This window comes from Meles meles, chromosome 5 (genome assembly GCF_922984935.1).
Source record: "Meles meles chromosome 5, mMelMel3.1 paternal haplotype, whole genome shotgun sequence".
Taxonomy (NCBI): domain Eukaryota; kingdom Metazoa; phylum Chordata; class Mammalia; order Carnivora; family Mustelidae; genus Meles; species Meles meles.
In genome coordinates, this window is record NC_060070.1 from 34,949,918 (window position 1) to 34,966,208 (window position 16,291).

At 40.1% G+C, this 16,291-nt stretch overlaps 1 protein-coding gene across 1 annotated transcript; it reads left to right on the forward strand.

Moving 5' to 3' along the window:
- The first annotated feature begins 8,508 nt into the window (after positions 1 to 8,508).
- Positions 8,509 to 15,878, forward strand: NDUFAF4 (NADH:ubiquinone oxidoreductase complex assembly factor 4). Its single transcript, XM_046004079.1, has 3 exons — positions 8,509 to 8,731; positions 9,251 to 9,354; positions 13,583 to 15,878. Exons 1-3 carry the CDS (start codon positions 8,596 to 8,598, stop codon positions 13,865 to 13,867), a joined length of 525 nt encoding a protein of 174 aa, XP_045860035.1. The 5' UTR covers positions 8,509 to 8,595; the 3' UTR covers positions 13,868 to 15,878.
- Positions 15,879 to 16,291: the final 413 nt, after the last annotated feature.

A 16,291-nucleotide genomic window follows, 5' to 3' on the forward strand; every position in this document is an offset into this window, starting at 1 on the left:
TTATGTGGAATGGAGAGAGAAAAGGCTTTGTCTTTTTCATTTTTAGGCTTTCTGTTTTTGGCAAGGGCTTAGCGGACAGAAGTATTTAGAAGCGTAGGGTGACGCATGAATCTGATCAAGCACTATAATTCACAACTATAAGTGCAGAGAGGCATGCAGGTGACAGACCCTGATAATAACACTCACGTGACATTGTTCACCTATCTCACAAATTAATCCTGCAAAATCATTAGGTAAGCCCAGTTTTATCACTAAATATGTACATTTATCCTTGGACACTTCTGTGTGTGTGGCAAAGTTTTGGTGTTTTCCTTTTCCAGGAATATTCCCTGATGTTAACATCAGCTTGTACTTTTGTACCTTGGGCTACCGAACACAAAAAGTCCTTCATTCGTCTTGAAATTTCCTCCAGTTTTTCTTGTACACCACCAAGGAATATATTTGCTTCGCATTAGAGACACAGATACACCATTGGTTGCTTTGTTGGCCTGTGATCCCTTTTTGGGGTTTTGTGGCTTAGCTGTTCTAGAGGGGACGACACCAACACACTTGAGTACCACGTTAAATGTGCTTCTGCCTCAGAGCCTTTGCATTTTCTGTTCTGTTGACCTGGAATGTTGTTGGAGGAGGTTATCAAGAAGACATTGCCACCAGTTGACCTGTGAGCTGGACCTGGGAAATTGGAGATTCTCCACCCTCTCTCCCCTGTCCTTGTCACAAGCTAGGCTTGGGGCTGCCTAGAAAATGTTCTTTTTCCATTAAAATGGGAGTCAAGATTCATGGTGTCTAGGGCAGCTATCTCTCACCTTAGTAAGGTTATCTCAGGCTAGTGGAGACTCAGTTTCCCTTGGCTGCTGTACCAAATTAGAACAAATGTGATGGCTTAGAACGATATACATCTCTTCTTACAGTTCTGGAGGTTAGAAGTCTGTAATCAGCTTAACTGGCCCAGATCAAGATGTCTTCAGCCATGTCCTGGGGTCTCTAGGGAAAAATCTCTTTCCTTGACTTTTCCAGCATTCCTGGACTCCTCCTCCTCCATCTTCAAGCAGGAAAGATAGCAGCTTGCCTCAGTGCCGACACCACTTTATTCTGAGTCAGATCATCTTCCGCCTCGTTCTTATAAGGAAACTTGTGACCACATTTAGGGCCCACAAAGATCATCTCATGGCAAGAGCCTTAAGTTGATCACACCTGTAATGTCTCTTACAGTTATGTCTCAGATTACAAAAATTAGGACCTTGATGTCTTTGGGGCCATTACTTAGACTACCACACCTCTAGATCTTAGTTGTCCTATGTGTTAAGTTTAGGAACGTTGCTGCATGACCGACTATTCATGAGTATGTGAGCCTCATGTCTGTTCTGTTGGATTCTGAGTTGGAAGATGAAAAATTAATTAGTCACTCACATGCGAAGTAACGCTATTGGTTGTACATCTTGGGCACCAACCAGAACCCTAATTTGGAGGGTGGAGTTGGGGGGCTGGCAAGGAAGCAGGGATGGGATGTTGTTATTCACATGAATCATATTTCACTTGTCGTCTGGCTCAATCAACCAGTTAAGAACAAAAATGGCCTTGTAGCAGGAATTGATACAGAAATGAGCTGGGTGAGTTCAGTTTCAGCATCTTGAGATTACAGAGTCACTCTTTTGATGAACAGCAAATGCTCCAGTCTTTAAAGGGTGGCCCGTCAGTGAAAGGGAAGCGTGTGGGCAGTGAAGTGCGCAGAGAGGGTGAGACACAATTTCAAGAGCTTTTTGAGCATGAAATATTTAACAGCCGTATTATGACTTTATTGCTCAAGTTCATCAAAAACAAATAATAACAAATTTACCAAATGTAACCTCCACAAAAGTCTGTACTTCTTTCTCTTTCACAGCTCTTTTAAAAATACTATTATTTTATAGTCATGTTTTAAAAGTGCAGTCCTTGTTTTGGTGAGATGCTCTTAGAATGTCAAGATATATAGAATTTGCTTCAGCATAACTGGGGGAGGTGGGAAAATGAAAAGGTATACAGAAGAAATTAGATTGGCTCTCAACAGATGATTACTGGTCCTGGGTGACGGGTACGAAGTAATCCATTATATTCAACTCAGCATATTTAAATACGTTTGAAATTTTCATAATCAAAAGTTATTTTTAACAGGTTGCCACTCGTTTTTAAGAGGGACGTGGCTAGATAATAAGATTCTTTCTTGTTGGCATCGACATGTACAATTTCTTACTGAAAACATGGTCAAACTTCTTATCAAAATGTAGCTAGCTAGGTACATGAATTACTTTTTCAACAGAAGCAGAAGCCTCCTCTCTTAGTTTACTCGATCACACTGTGAGATCTGTAGACAGAACTGATATTTTTAGCCTTCTTAGACAGAGGTGCTGCAGTGTCTGGGGCCGTGGGGTTGGGAACCTGTAAGTCAACATGGTCGCAAGCATACATTCTGAGCTTCTATTTAGTCAAAAGCTGTAAAAGAGATTACCTACACCAGGAGAGGCATGAGAATATTAAAACAGATAACTACATTTCTCCAGTGCTCCAGCCTCTCAATCACAAATCCTACTAAGTTGCTGTTTATTCATCCAGCTGAAGTAGAAGGTGTATCAGTGTTCCTCACAGATCTCTGATTAAATAGTATTTCTAAGAAAAATGGACCATAGAAACTTATCTTTCACATGGACAGTGGTAGCAGCATCTTACTTGGCTTCTCTCTTCCAGATCACCCTTTATGTAGATGTCAATCATTTTTCTAAAACAGGCCTATGACTCTCTAACTTCCATTCAAGAGACTTTCGTACATGGAGAAAAGACCAAACTCCATATTCCATCATTTGAAGACCTCTACCAGCCGGCCTGTGATGACTTCAACAATAGCTTCACCTTATTCTCTGTGCCTCTTTCTTCCTATCCACCCTTTCCCTTTTTTTTTTCTTTTTAATCCCTGTTGGTGTATATTTCAATTCTTTGAATGGATTATGAATCCTGCCAGTTCCTCACTTATAAGTTGAACAAAATCATTTGCATGTGTTTTTATCTTTATAAAAGTTGTGATTTTCTCCCTTTACTGGCAAAACCTTTGTGTGACTGCCTGTATGCTGTATGTTTATCCCTACCCTCTCGTGGTTTTGTTTGTCATAAGTTCTTTCCGTTCTTAAGTTCTTGTCCCCTGTGATAACACTACTTTGCAGTACTGTCATTCCTGGTCACAAGGATTCAACTTTGACTTTATCCTTAGTGCTCCATACAGTGCTTTGTTATAATGTCAGGTACTTGCTCTCTTGAGTGAGATGTGAGGGGAGGATGCAATATTTGAAGTCTCCTGTGTTTGTGGCTTCAACACTTTCCTTGGGCTCTGGGATTGCCTGGGACCACTGCCACTCACTTCTTACCCAACCCCACTCAGGCTACCTGCTATGTTTTGTTCTTTTTCTATTGCTGCATAGTTAGTCACTGCAAACTCAGAGGCTTAAGACCATATCAATTTATTATCTCATAGTTCTGGAGGTTGACCAGAAAGGCTTTTCTTGTTTCTCTGTTTGGGGTCACTGGGCATCATAGGATTCTGCCTATCACACCTGCCTCCATGACTTGGCTAATAGTGGTGCATACAACAGAAATGAGACTCAGCAAGGGGTCGTGTGGACTCAAGTTTAGGGGAGGTATGGAATTCCTAGTGATGGAGGGGAAAGCTAGCAAAAAAGGAGACAAACAGGATAGAAAGGGCACAAACTGACAATAAGAAAGTGCTCCCAAAAGTTTATGGGCAAGAGTAACTCATATACCTCCTACGGTGTTCACTATTTTATAAACAACAGGCTAAATGCATCCTCTGAGATACCTCCGATGTGAGTAAAATACTACACTATTGCAATAGCGTATTAATGAAACAAAGTATCTGAAAAAAATAATTACTATAAAGTGCTAACCAAAGTACCTACATAATCTAAAATTATCACTATTTAAATGTTTTATATTATATTAATATTTTCAATATGTAAGAGAGTTAACAGTTCTTGTATGTTTATTATATGTCGAGTCCTGTACCTTCACATTGCTTATGTCTCTCAGCAATCCTGTCAGGTGAGTTGTATCGTTATTCCCATTTTACAGGTGAGGAAACTGATGAAAAGGAAAATTTAGGGACTTACCCAGAAATCATGCAGTCAGGAAGATAGAACCAAGTTTCAAATGCAGGTCTGTCTACTGCCCGTCATTTAGAAACATTAAACTTTATACATTAAACATTATATTAAACATTTATAAACATTGAAGTCATCTATAAACATTATAAACATTATGTTAATCTATGGATGTTAAAGAAAGAGAAAGTTATTGGGGCGCCTGGGTGGCTCAGTGGGTTAAAGCCTCTGCCCTCGGCTCAGGTCATGATCCCGGAGTCCTGGGATGGAGCCCCACATCGGGCTCTCTGCTCAGCAGGGAGTCTGCTTCCTCCTCTCTCTCTGCCTGCTTCTCTGCCTACTTGTGATCTCTGTCTGTCAAATAAATAAATAAAATCTTCAAAAAAAATAAAAAAGAAAGAGAAAGTTACAATCAGAAAGTAAGGGGTAGACCTGAAGACAGACAGACAGATGGAGAGAGCAAACATTGTCCCTACCTTTGGAGTTACTGAGTTGGGTTCACTAGCTAAGGTAAACTGCTCTGGTTACAATTTGCTTTTCACAACTTTTAAGCAGAATGTCTGGGATTCTCTGTTTCATATTCTTTGTTTTCATAATCTTGGAATTGAAAATTAGTTCTTGAGGATTTGCTTGTAATTTATGACTTTGCTTCCCCCGCCCCCTCCCACCCCCCGGCCACGGCCAAATTGTCAGGGTTACCTTCTGCAGCTGGGGTCATAATGGATAATTATTGTACTGATTAAATTCGTATGGACAAAACAAAATGACCTTATTAGAATCAACACCAATCCTAGCCAAGGGGAAATGTTCCTTAGCTCCATAAAAAGCAGGATCATGGGGTTATGGAGGGGTGGATACACAATGAAAGCAATCTGATGAAGGGAAACTGGAGAGGAACAAGGAAATGAGTGATGAATGGGGATGGAGAGCGAGGGGAAATGGTGGACTGGTAAATAAATGCCATTGGAAGTAAGGTTATCCACCTGGGGGGAAAACGTGGATCCTTACACCATGGTGTGATTTTAAATGTCGTCCTGTACATAACTAGATCTGTCTTGTCATTATTGTATTTACTGTTTGATTGACCTATTTCTGTATCAATACCACACTGTAAGGTTTTATACTGTGTTCTGATATCTTACAGGGTAAGTCTTCCCTCACTGCTGCTTTTCAAAAATGTATTGGTTCCAACGCAATCTTGAGAACAAAGCTGGAGGCATCATGCTCCCTGATTTCAAACTATATTACCAATCTATAATAATTAAAACGGTGTGGTATTGGCATAAAAACAGACATGCTGATCCATGGAACAGAATGGAGAGCTCAGAAATAAACCTGTATTAGACACTTCATTATATACATTTAGATATAGATATAGATATAATGTAGTATCTATAATTATATATATATTTTTTACATTTTTAAACTTTGTCAAACCCATTAATTACTATCATCTCAACTGAAGATGAGGAGAGTAGGTTCAATGAGAGTGAGTGACTTTCACAAGAATCCACGTCTGGCAGAGGGAACCTGTCTAGGGCTTGGCATCCAGCTCAGGGGCCTACTTGCCTTTGGGTTTATTTGATATTTACTTGACATTTGCTTAGTACTTAGTATGTTCCAGGCCCTGTTCAATGTGATGAATACAGCAGTGAACAAAATAGACACAAATTTCTGTCCTCATAGAATTTATATTCTATTATGCCGGCAAGATCCTGGGTTTATTTCATTAGTATCCTAAGATATTTAGCAATACATACCCATCCTAACACTCCATTCAGAGAGATGCTTCATTCTGAGCAGAATCCTGGTTATACTTTCCTTAGGGACCTGACTTCAACCCTTAACAGAAGCCCAAGAGATTCTGAGCCCAGACTTCCTATTACTTTGCATATTTTGACAAGAAAAGCTGCAAGTATGCATTTGTGATATGGGTTTTATTTCCATGATGGCTCCCAAGTGATGACAGCCAACTGTGCATTTCCTATGGGAGTACCTTCATTTCTGCTCTGCTTGAGAGCTTGAGCAGCACGAGGCCAGAACCAGGCAATAATGTCACTGGCACATGTTGGAGGCTCCTGAAACACAGGATGCAATCTCTACCTATATGTGCGAACTCACAGAATCCTTCCATTCAGTAATCTCCACAGCCCCCTACACTTCCTGTAACTTCTGTCTCATGTTACTTTTATGCTGCAAAAGCATGTCTAACATGCTACTATAAGAATGGCAAATCTACAGCCATACCACCCTGAACGCGCCCGATCTCATCTCATCTCGGAGGCTAAGCAGGGTCGGGCCTGGTTAGTACTTGGGTGGGAGAATGGCAAAATTTCTATGAAAATGAATTTTTTACTTTCAAAATATTTTAATAATCAGGGAGTAGAAAGTGTAACCATAACTGTTGAAGCTCACGGACATAATGAGAAAGATGAAAATTTCTTAGTATCCATAGAACAATGACTATCTGGGCTAGGAAGCACAGTGATATAGCCATGCTTAAGTCTCAAAAATGGAAATCTTGGAGTAGTCTGCCACCTTCAGGATAACTTCCCAACTAACTCCACCAGAGAAAACTGGCTTTAGCCTCTATCAATTTCAATCCCAGTAAAAACACATTTCATGATAATCAACGGTGGAAGCTATGTTCCTTGAAGTTCTTTTACTATGATTAATTATTATATTTCATAATTATTTGTTTTCTTTAAATAAGGTTTCCCCTTTCTTTGTTTCTTTTTTTAAAAATTATTTTTATTCAATTATCTTTACATCAATTCTTTCCTTGCTTTTTACTGGCTAAAAACAAACAAATTCATTTTCCTCAGAAGAGCTGAGAACACTAAAAATGATCTTATAGCCACAGTCTATGGAAAATACGGTAAGTTTGGAAACCCTGCTATTTCCTAGTAGGTTCTTTTTATGGATTAATGACATTTCTAAGGAATCATAAATAGAAGAAGCAACACAGTAATCTGCTTAGAAATGTGGAGCGATAGGAGGGAGAGGGAGAGAGACTGTGTAACAACAGTGGTGTTTTTTTCTAATATCTAACTATTTCTTTCACTAAGTTACAAAGAAGTCTCCCTGGCTTAAAAAGAAAGAGAAAGGCAAGATAAGTGAGAAATAAGCTAGGGAATAATGTGGTGACTTAGAACATTGTACACTTTCAAATTGGGAGGGGGTTAGGGATAGTGTAAATCTCTAAGGAATTTTGGAAGCAAGGTTTTCAGGACCTTGAGGGGGCTAGCTATTTTGGGAAAAGTTCATTTATTACTTACTGTCTAATAAAAACCTAGTCATGAGACCCTTCAGATGTACATCGGAGGTTTCCAAAGGAATTTGTATATGTTAAAGTAGATTTACAGGATCCTGGTGGGGAGGTGGTTTCAGGCTAGGATTGCCTTTTGCTCTTAGCAAAGTATTAACACTGTGGCAGTTGAGTCCCTAGAAGAATGTCACTCTGCCTATTTCAAGTACTTGTCAGTGGGCTCTAGGTAGTAAGGAAATCTAGTAATTTTTCTTCTGCCTTTGTTTCCCACATCAGTACAACCAAGTCAAATTGCCTTAGGAGAGCAGGGTGTAAAAGATCTAGAAAAAGAGGACAAGGTAGTTCAGAAAGTCATCAGGCAAGGGCACAGGAACCTAAAGACATTTAAATTAAAGAGTGAGAACAAATATTCGTCAGGAAAGAGGACACTTTCTTTTTTGAGGTTTTTGTTATTTTTTTGAGATTTACTTTTATTTTTTTAAGTCATCCCTGCACCCAGCCTGGGGCTAGAACCCACAACCCTGAGATGAAGAGTCCCACGATGCACCCTGTGAGCCAGACAGCGGCCCCCCCACCCCGCCCCAAGAATACACTTTCATTATTTTCCCCTCAGGAAACAGGAAAGGGTGATTTTAGGAACTTCCCTTATTCTGGTGTACTTAATTCCATATTTATTGGCTTTTCTTTGGCTACACTGACCTGTTAAAGGATTTCAAGGTCAATTTCCTGACGACTTTGATTCTCTACTCAGCCTGCAACTTCCGGATCACAATGGAAAGCTTGAATCAACGCGGGTGCTTACTCCGAAGGTATGAAATCCCAAAGTCTGCAGTGAGGCCGGGCCTAGCTCTGTTTTAAAGCTTCCCGCCGGAGTGCCCGAGTCCGCTCCGGTAAGAACCACCAGGGGAGGGAGCTTAAGCCCCGCCTCCTCCCGCGGGAAGCTGCCAAACGTGGGTGTAAGCCTCTTGCCCAGGAGGGAGGCGGTCCTTTTGACATACTCAGGGCGGAGACGCTGCGTGCGCCCTCCCGACCGCTAGGGGGCGACCGGGACGCATTTGGCGCCTGTTTTCCGGCGTGTAGCCGGGTCGACGCCACCGTGCGCATGCTCGATGCGTCCCGGAGGTGGTCTGAGCCGGTGTTTTCCCCACGTGCAGCGTGAAGCAGGAGACAGCATGTTGTGAGGAAATGGGGGCCGCGGTGTTTCGCGCAATCCGTAATTTCAATCTAGAGAACCGGGCAGAACGGGAGATCAGCAAGATGAAGCCCTCTGCGGCTCCCAGGCACCCCTCCACCAAGAGCCTCCTGCGAGAGCAGATGAGCCGTAAGTGGTGCAAGGGCATGTCAGAAGTCCGCGCGGGCTCCCGGGGCGGGCTGGGCGGTTCGGTGCCCGTGGGTCGTGGTCCCGTGGCAGGGGTGACCGGGGTCGGCGGCAATGACTTGTCAGCCGAGCGCGGAAAGGTGGAGCGCCCAGGCCGGTGACATTGAGAGAGTCCCATTGCGCCCGCGGTGGAGTGGCGGCTCCGCCCACTTCGTAGTTCCGGAGGTGGCGGCTGCTGCCCCAGCCCGGCCCTCCGGAGCTCTTACCTCTACCAGCTACCGACTTGCTGCGGGAAATCCAGAAATGAAAGCACTTCTCCGATGTGCCCTCTGGGTATCTTCACGGAACGATGGGCGCCGAGCCCAGCCTAGCGTTTTGATTTACGTGCACAGTACTTCCCATATTGTCCGAGCGATCGTTTATTAAACAGAAGTTGAGAGTGGCTGACTTGTGTTAAGTGTTAGGATCTTAGAGGACATTTTGTTTGGTTTTAATATTGTGACATTCTTTTTCTTTCCTTAGGCCATCCAGAAATTAAGGGAGAAATAGCTAGAAAAGATGACAAACTGCTGTCTTTACTAAAAGATGTGTATGTTGATTCCAAAGATCCCGTGTCTTCTTTTCAGGTAATGTGTGTTTTAATTTAGCAGATACGTAATTTAACCTTTCTGTGCTCCAGGAAAATGTTCAGGAGAAGTGTGGTGGGTAGTAAAAGAGAGTGAATGCTCTGCACGCTTAAAACTGTCACTGTAGGGGCGCCTGGGTGGCTCAGTGGGTTAAAGCCTCTGCCCTCAGCTCAGGTCATGATCCCAGGGTCCTGGGATCGAACCCCGCATCGGGCTCTCTGCTCAGCGGGGAGCCTGCTTCCTCCTCTCTCTCTGCCTGCCTCTCTTGCCTAGTTGTGATTTCTCTCTGTCAAATAAATAAAAAAAAAAAAAAAAAAAAAAAAACTGTCACTGTAGTTGTGACCAGAATACAGGGCATTGGCAAAGTGGTGATATTAAGCAGAGTGGTGATATTATTTCACAGTTATAGGTTTTGGTAAAGTTCTTCTAGTGGTTGTCATTTGAGTCACCAAAGGAAAGCTTTGATACTATTTTTTCATCCTTGAGTGGATTGAGTTTTGTTCTAATTTGAGGGATTCCTTTAGTGTTGTGTTGGTGTTTGGTATTTTTTGTTTTTTGAAGATATATTCAGATAGGAAATGTAAAAATTGGGAGATTACAGAATACGTTGGGAATGGGAGCTTGTATGTACAGCCATATATAAATGCCAATTTGAGAGAAAGAGAGAGATCACAAGTAGGCAGAGAGGCAGGCAGGGGCGGGGGGCAGTGGGGACTCAGGTTTCATGCTGAGCAGAGAGCCCGATTCGGGGCTCCATCCCAGGACTCTGAGACCATGACCTGAGCCGAAGGCAGAGGCTTTAACCACTGAGCCACCCAGACACCCTCACAAGTGCTTTTTATACAGCTTTGAACAAAGCAGACGTACTCCTTACTCTCGGTTGGAATGTTGTGAGGAACATAGACATTAAAGAGATGAGCAACCATAAGTACATAATTACTTGATATATCTATGAAGGACAAGTGTGGGCACTGTGAGTTTAACAGAGGGAACTGTTTGTGATTGGACTGGGTGGCTTCTGAGTAAGTGACATTTAAGCCTCATTCTGAAGGATGAGTCTGAGTTAACTACATACCTTTGTTGGGGCAGGAATGTTCTAAGTTGGGGGAAGAGTTTGATTAAAGGAGAGAAGTGCCAATGACAACTCCCAGATTTCTTTCCATTCTTACATTCGCTGGTACTCTGTCTTCATAGACAATACTGTTTCCACAAATAGAGTTATTAATATAATTTTCATTAGATAAGTGAAATAAAATTCATGTAAAATAAGGTCTGTGAGTTGTTGCATGTAATAACAATTATAGGGTTGATTTATCACCAGATGTTCCCATTAAAAAGGTAGAAGGGTTGATATTCATGTTCTTTGTGTTGAATACTTCCATCAGTCACAGGTGTTGAATACTTCCAACTATTGTTTCTCTCATGCCATACTAAATCATGCATTCAAAAACTGGCCCTTGGGGAGTGAAAAAAATTTAACAGTTTTTATGAGTAGTTACATAGATACAATACATAAAGAGATACACAGTGGTATTAAAATTTTATGGGGGTCTTAGGAAAAGTCTACAAGGATTCATGAGGGAACAGCAATGAAAAAGTTGAAGTACCTATTTATGTTTTGCCCTTTTTCTCTTTTGGGTAGTTCCTAGTTTCTTAATGACTTTGTGATGTCTCCAGATAGTAGTGATACTATATGTCAAATAATTTATTTTTGTGTGGCTTTTTAATTCTGTCAGATATGTTAGCCTTTTTCTTCATGGTATTGGAAGTCTGGACTCATTCTAACATGAAAACCGTTTTCTGTATTTTCTTTTAGTACTTTTATGACTGTATATTTTATATTAAAATCTTTATTTGGCAGTAAATGTAGTGTTTGGTGTGTGGATATCTTTTTTTCCTGGATGATCAGTTGTCTAAATACAGTCTACTGAATAACCCAGTCTTTTCTCCACTCACTTTATTTTTTTTAAATATTTTTAAATTTTTATTAAGATTTTATTTATTTGACAGAGAGTACACAAGCAGGAGGAACAACAGAGAGAGGGGGAGAAGCAGACTCCCCGCCTAGCAGGGAGCCTGATACGGGGCTCGATCCCAGAACCCTGGGATCAGGACCTGAGCTGAAGGCAGACACTTAACCAGCTGAACCACCCAGGGGCCCCTCCACTCACTTTAAATACTAATACATACAAATCTGTTTATGGATTCATCAGTTCTAGTTATTTTTCCATTTTGACACTGGGATCATATTATATTAATTAGCGGAGCTTTGTAATATGTCTTGATATCTGTTGTGACCTTTCTTTTTCCCCAAAAGTTTCATGGCTATGGCCACATTTTTTTCCTCCAGATGAGAATCACGTTGTCAAGTTCTTTAATTAATTAAAAATACTTATTTATTTGAGAGAGAGCATGCCTGTGCATGTGCTTATGCTCAGGGCGGCAGAGGGGTGGGCGATTCTCAAGCTAACTCCCTGCTGAGCGCAGAGCTCTATGCAGGGCTCATCTCCCAACCCTGAGATCGTGACCTGAGTGGAAATCAAAAGTCAGATGCTTAACTGATGGAGCTACCCAGATACCTCTCAAATTATCCTGTTCTTTAATAAGTCTGATTTGGATTCTGAGTGTAATTGAATTGGAATGTATAGATTAATTTGAGAATTAACATCTTTGTATTATTGAATCTTTGGGAGATAGAGGGAAGACTATTACTATGGGATCTTTTTTCATCCTAAGTTTTTTTTTTAAAGATTTTATTTATTTACTTGACAGACAGATATCACAAGTAAGCAGAGAGGCAGGCAGAGAGAGAGGGGGAGGCAGGCTCCCTGCTGAGCAGAGAGCCCAACGTAGAACTCGATCCCAGGAGCCTGGGATCATGACCTGAGCCGAAGGCAGAGGCTTTAACCCACTGAGCCACCCAGGCTCCCTCACCCTAAGTTTTTAAACTATTGCCAGTATGTCAGAAAGTGAGTGATTTTCGTATTGCAGCTACCCACGTTACTAAGTTATTGTTAGTTTTTCAGTTGATTCCGTTAGCTTTCTGAAGATACTGTTATTGGCATAGAATTATAATTTTCCATTCTACTATTTATACTACTTTTATTGTTTGTAGCATTAACACAACAGTGAAAGTTGCTATTCTATCCTGTTCTTCCTTTAAGTGCTAATGTTGCAGCATTAATTATAACAAAATGATAAGGTTTCTGATTTAAAAAATACTTCTATCACACTTGAGACTTTATTTTTAATTTGCTAAGAGCTTTTAATCGAGAGGATGCTGAATTTTATCAAGCTTTTTTTTCAGTGTCCTAATAATTTCAATATTTAATATTAATCAGAAGGGAAATTTGAATAAAAGTGGATACAGAGTAGAAGGATTACCTGGGAATATAAAGTTAAGAGATACTTTGAATTTTTGAAAGTGAAGAAGTTGGGAAGAGTGTTTCAAACCAAAGTTAGAGTATAAAGGTAGGAGAGTGTGATGCCTTTGGAGAACAGAATTCATTACAGTCAGGGGGAAGTGTGAGCAATACATTTGGGAGAAATGAGGTAGGATGGAGGTAATAGGGACCCAATCATGAAGGTCCTTATTTGTCTTGCTAAGGAGTTTGTGTTTTATCTTGAGGACAATGGGAAGTCTTTGAAGGGTTTCCTGTCTAATCCATTAATTTATGTTTCCTGTCTAATCCATTAATTTATGTTCTTTGGGGCGCCTGGGTGGCTCAGTGGGTTAAAGCCTCTGCCTTCGGCTCAGGTCGTGGTGTCAGGGTCCTGGGATCGAGCCCCGCATCAGGCTCGCTGCTCAGAGGGGAGCCTGCTTCCTCCTCTCTCTCTGCCTGCCTCTCCGCCTACTTGTGATCTCTCTCTGTCAAATAAATAAATTAAAAAATTAAAAAAAAATTTATGTTCTTTAATATACATGAAATAATATGGTGAGTGGATGGTATACATTCAGTTGTTCTTTTCTAGAACTACCTGAATTTCTTAACGGTGACTGAGCTATAGTTATGTAAAGGTAATGGGGCAAAATTGCCATCAAACTGTGTGTCAATAAAAAACAAACAAACAAAACCAAAAAAACAACTATGTGTCATTGTGATGAGAAAATGGAGAAGCATGTGTAGTATTTATTTGAAGTAGTGGAGATTTGAGAAGTGTGTAAGTAGATGTCAAATCTTTTCTCTAGTCTTGAAAGCCTTTTGTTTCTGTTTTTTTTTGATACTAGGTAAAAGATTCTGGAACACCTCAAGAGCAAAAGGAATTCAGATTGGCAAAAGGCCATGACTTTAACATGAATATCAAAAACATTCCCAAAGGCAAAATTTCCATTGTAGAGGCACTGACACTTCTCAATAATCATAAACTTTATCCAGAAACGTGGACTGCGGAGAAAATAGCAGAAGAATACTACCTAGAACAGAAAGATGTAAAATCCCTTCTCAAATATTTTGTTACTTTTGAAGTCAAACTCTTACCTCCTGAAGGCAAGAAAGCCATACCATCAAAATGAAGAAAATTTTGAAATCACTTTTCCTATATGTACTCCCCATTCCCATGCCCTCTTCTGTTTCTCATTTTCAGCATGTTAATTATACAAATTATTAAATGTTTAAAACTCCCTTCTTGGGAGAGCATACTATTTATTGGGCTCTGCTGAATTTTCAGGATTGCTGATAGGATGAATTTTGTTTTCTTATAAAGTTTAATTTGGTTTCAGCATATGTTCCTATGTAATAATCAGCAAGACTAATGAGCACATATATAAATCTATTATAAATAAGAAACTTGTGTAATTTTTGGCACATCATCTCATCAGCTTTTAGATTGGTCATATAGCCTCTTGGGAAATGTCCTGAATCTCTCAATTTAACATTCAAAGTTTCGCTGTCCAATTTAGGTGATTAATTTATTCTTCCTATAGAATTGTGAAAGTAAGAGTTTTCCTAATGCTTATGACTATAATATTTTCTTGTTAGGGAAAGGGAGACTTGACAGTGAGGTAGGATAATGGTATTTCCCAAATGAAAACACACAGGAAAGTGGATATGAAATCAATAGAAAAAGTACATTTTATTATTATAGGGAATAAGAGTTAGCTTAGCAAGGACTTCTCTTGTTTTGAACTATTTTATTTATGTATGGAATAACTTCTTAAAATAATAAAAAAGGAATTGGTATTTACAAAATTTTAGCCATCTCTGTTTTGACAAACAGGTAGATCCAAAAGCTTCCAGAGAGGCGGACAATTGTGGGAGCTATCAGAAAAAAGTGGCTTCTCTGGATTTAATATAAAATACAAGAAAATTGTAAAGAAGGGTTGAATCAGAGAATCATGATAGATGAAATTTAGTGATAAGATATATATATATATATTTTTTTTTTCTCTAATATAAATGCTGGCTGAAAGAAGAGGAAAAAACTGCCAGAAGCTTAAAATTTGAACATTGGAAGGGACCTAGGAATTTGCTGCTTCATCCATTGAACCAACTTATGAGTACAGTGTGTACCAGTACTAGGGTCTTGAGTGAGATCATGTAAGTATAGCTGTGTCCGTATTACCACCTGTGGGATCTTGGGTAGATGGTATAACCTCTTTGAGACTGAATTTCCTCTATAAAATGAGTATAATACTGTCTTATTTAAATCTAATGGTTACTGTGAAGATAAATGATAATAATGGACTGAATGAATGTGACTTATTTTTGCAGTTTTTTTTTTTAAGATTTTATTTATTTATTTGACAGAGAGAGAGATCACAAGTAGGCAGAGAGGCAGGCAGAGAGAGGAAGTGAAGCAGGCTCCCTGCTGAGCAGAGAGCCCGATGCGGGACTCGATTCCAGGACCCTGAGATCATGACCTGAGCCGAAGGCAGCGGCTTAACCCACTGAGCCACCCAGGTGCCCCTATTTTTGCAGTTTTGAACAGAGGCCTGGGAAGGTTTCATGACCTGTTTAGGATTATTCTCTAGTTTATGACATAGCCGGGCCCAGAATCTATGTTTTCAGATTCCTAGTGGCATGTTTTTTCTGCTATGCCAAAAAGTTTATTTTGGAAAAGCAGAGAGTGCAAGTTGTAGGAACATTGGAGTATGTGGTAGGAAAAATTCCGGGGAAGACAGACATTCACTACTTCACAGGGTTTCTCCTAGAAATGGTATGGAAGATGCTGAGGAATTCAGCGTGATGATGGAATGAAGCATTTGTAATGCTGAGAAGAGAAAAATGGACTGAGATGGGAATTTTTAAAACTTGTTTTCAGCTGCATTTCTTTATGTGAATAAACTGTACCTTATTTATATGTGGTTCAAAACAGTAGTTCTTTCAATAAACAACTGTAAAAAAATGTGTTTTAAAACTCTGGCGAATCAATTATTAAAACTATTTTCCTTTATCTAATAAAGGTCAGTACTTGAATTACTAAGACTGCTATTTCTGAGCCATCTTCCCTATTCAAATGTATACTGTGGTGAGGCATATGTAACTCTGGCTGTTACATGGTGTCACATGATCAAATAAAGTACTTCCCAATCTTTCATTGGCCTCTTACTGCTTTTATATGGAGAGCGCTTGGGTAGTAGTGGTGTCACAAAAAGCATGGAGTTTTGATTCAGAAAACCTGGGTATAGATCTCAGCATCGCCACTAGCCAAGTGATCTCGGAAGTAAAATGGGTAATAATTGATAACATCTTAAAAAGCAATGACTGTGCTAGGCACTGATCTCAGTCCTTATCTTACTATCAGTCTTATTTTACAGGGGAAATTGAAGCACAAAGATCTAAACTTCAATGATTACCTAATAAGTGTTAGAACCTGGATTTAAACTTTATTATTTTCAAAACCGTGTGCTCCTAAATCCTCCACTGCATTACCCTACTGGGATTGTAAGAATTAAGAATTAAGTATGGCCTTGAAGGTGCAGGACTGCTTAGTGTCC

Excerpts from the sequence above, each read along its gene's own strand:
- NDUFAF4 (XM_046004079.1), top strand. The coding sequence starts at position 8,596 with ATGGGGGCCGCGGTGTTTCGCGCAATCCGTAATTTCAATCTAGAGAAC. Across the intron at positions 8,732-9,250 it reads CCTGCGAGAGCAGATGAGCC|GCCATCCAGAAATTAAGGGA; the intron begins GTAAGTGGTGCA and ends TTCTTTCCTTAG. Across the intron at positions 9,355-13,582 it reads ATCCCGTGTCTTCTTTTCAG|GTAAAAGATTCTGGAACACC; the intron begins GTAATGTGTGTT and ends TTTTGATACTAG.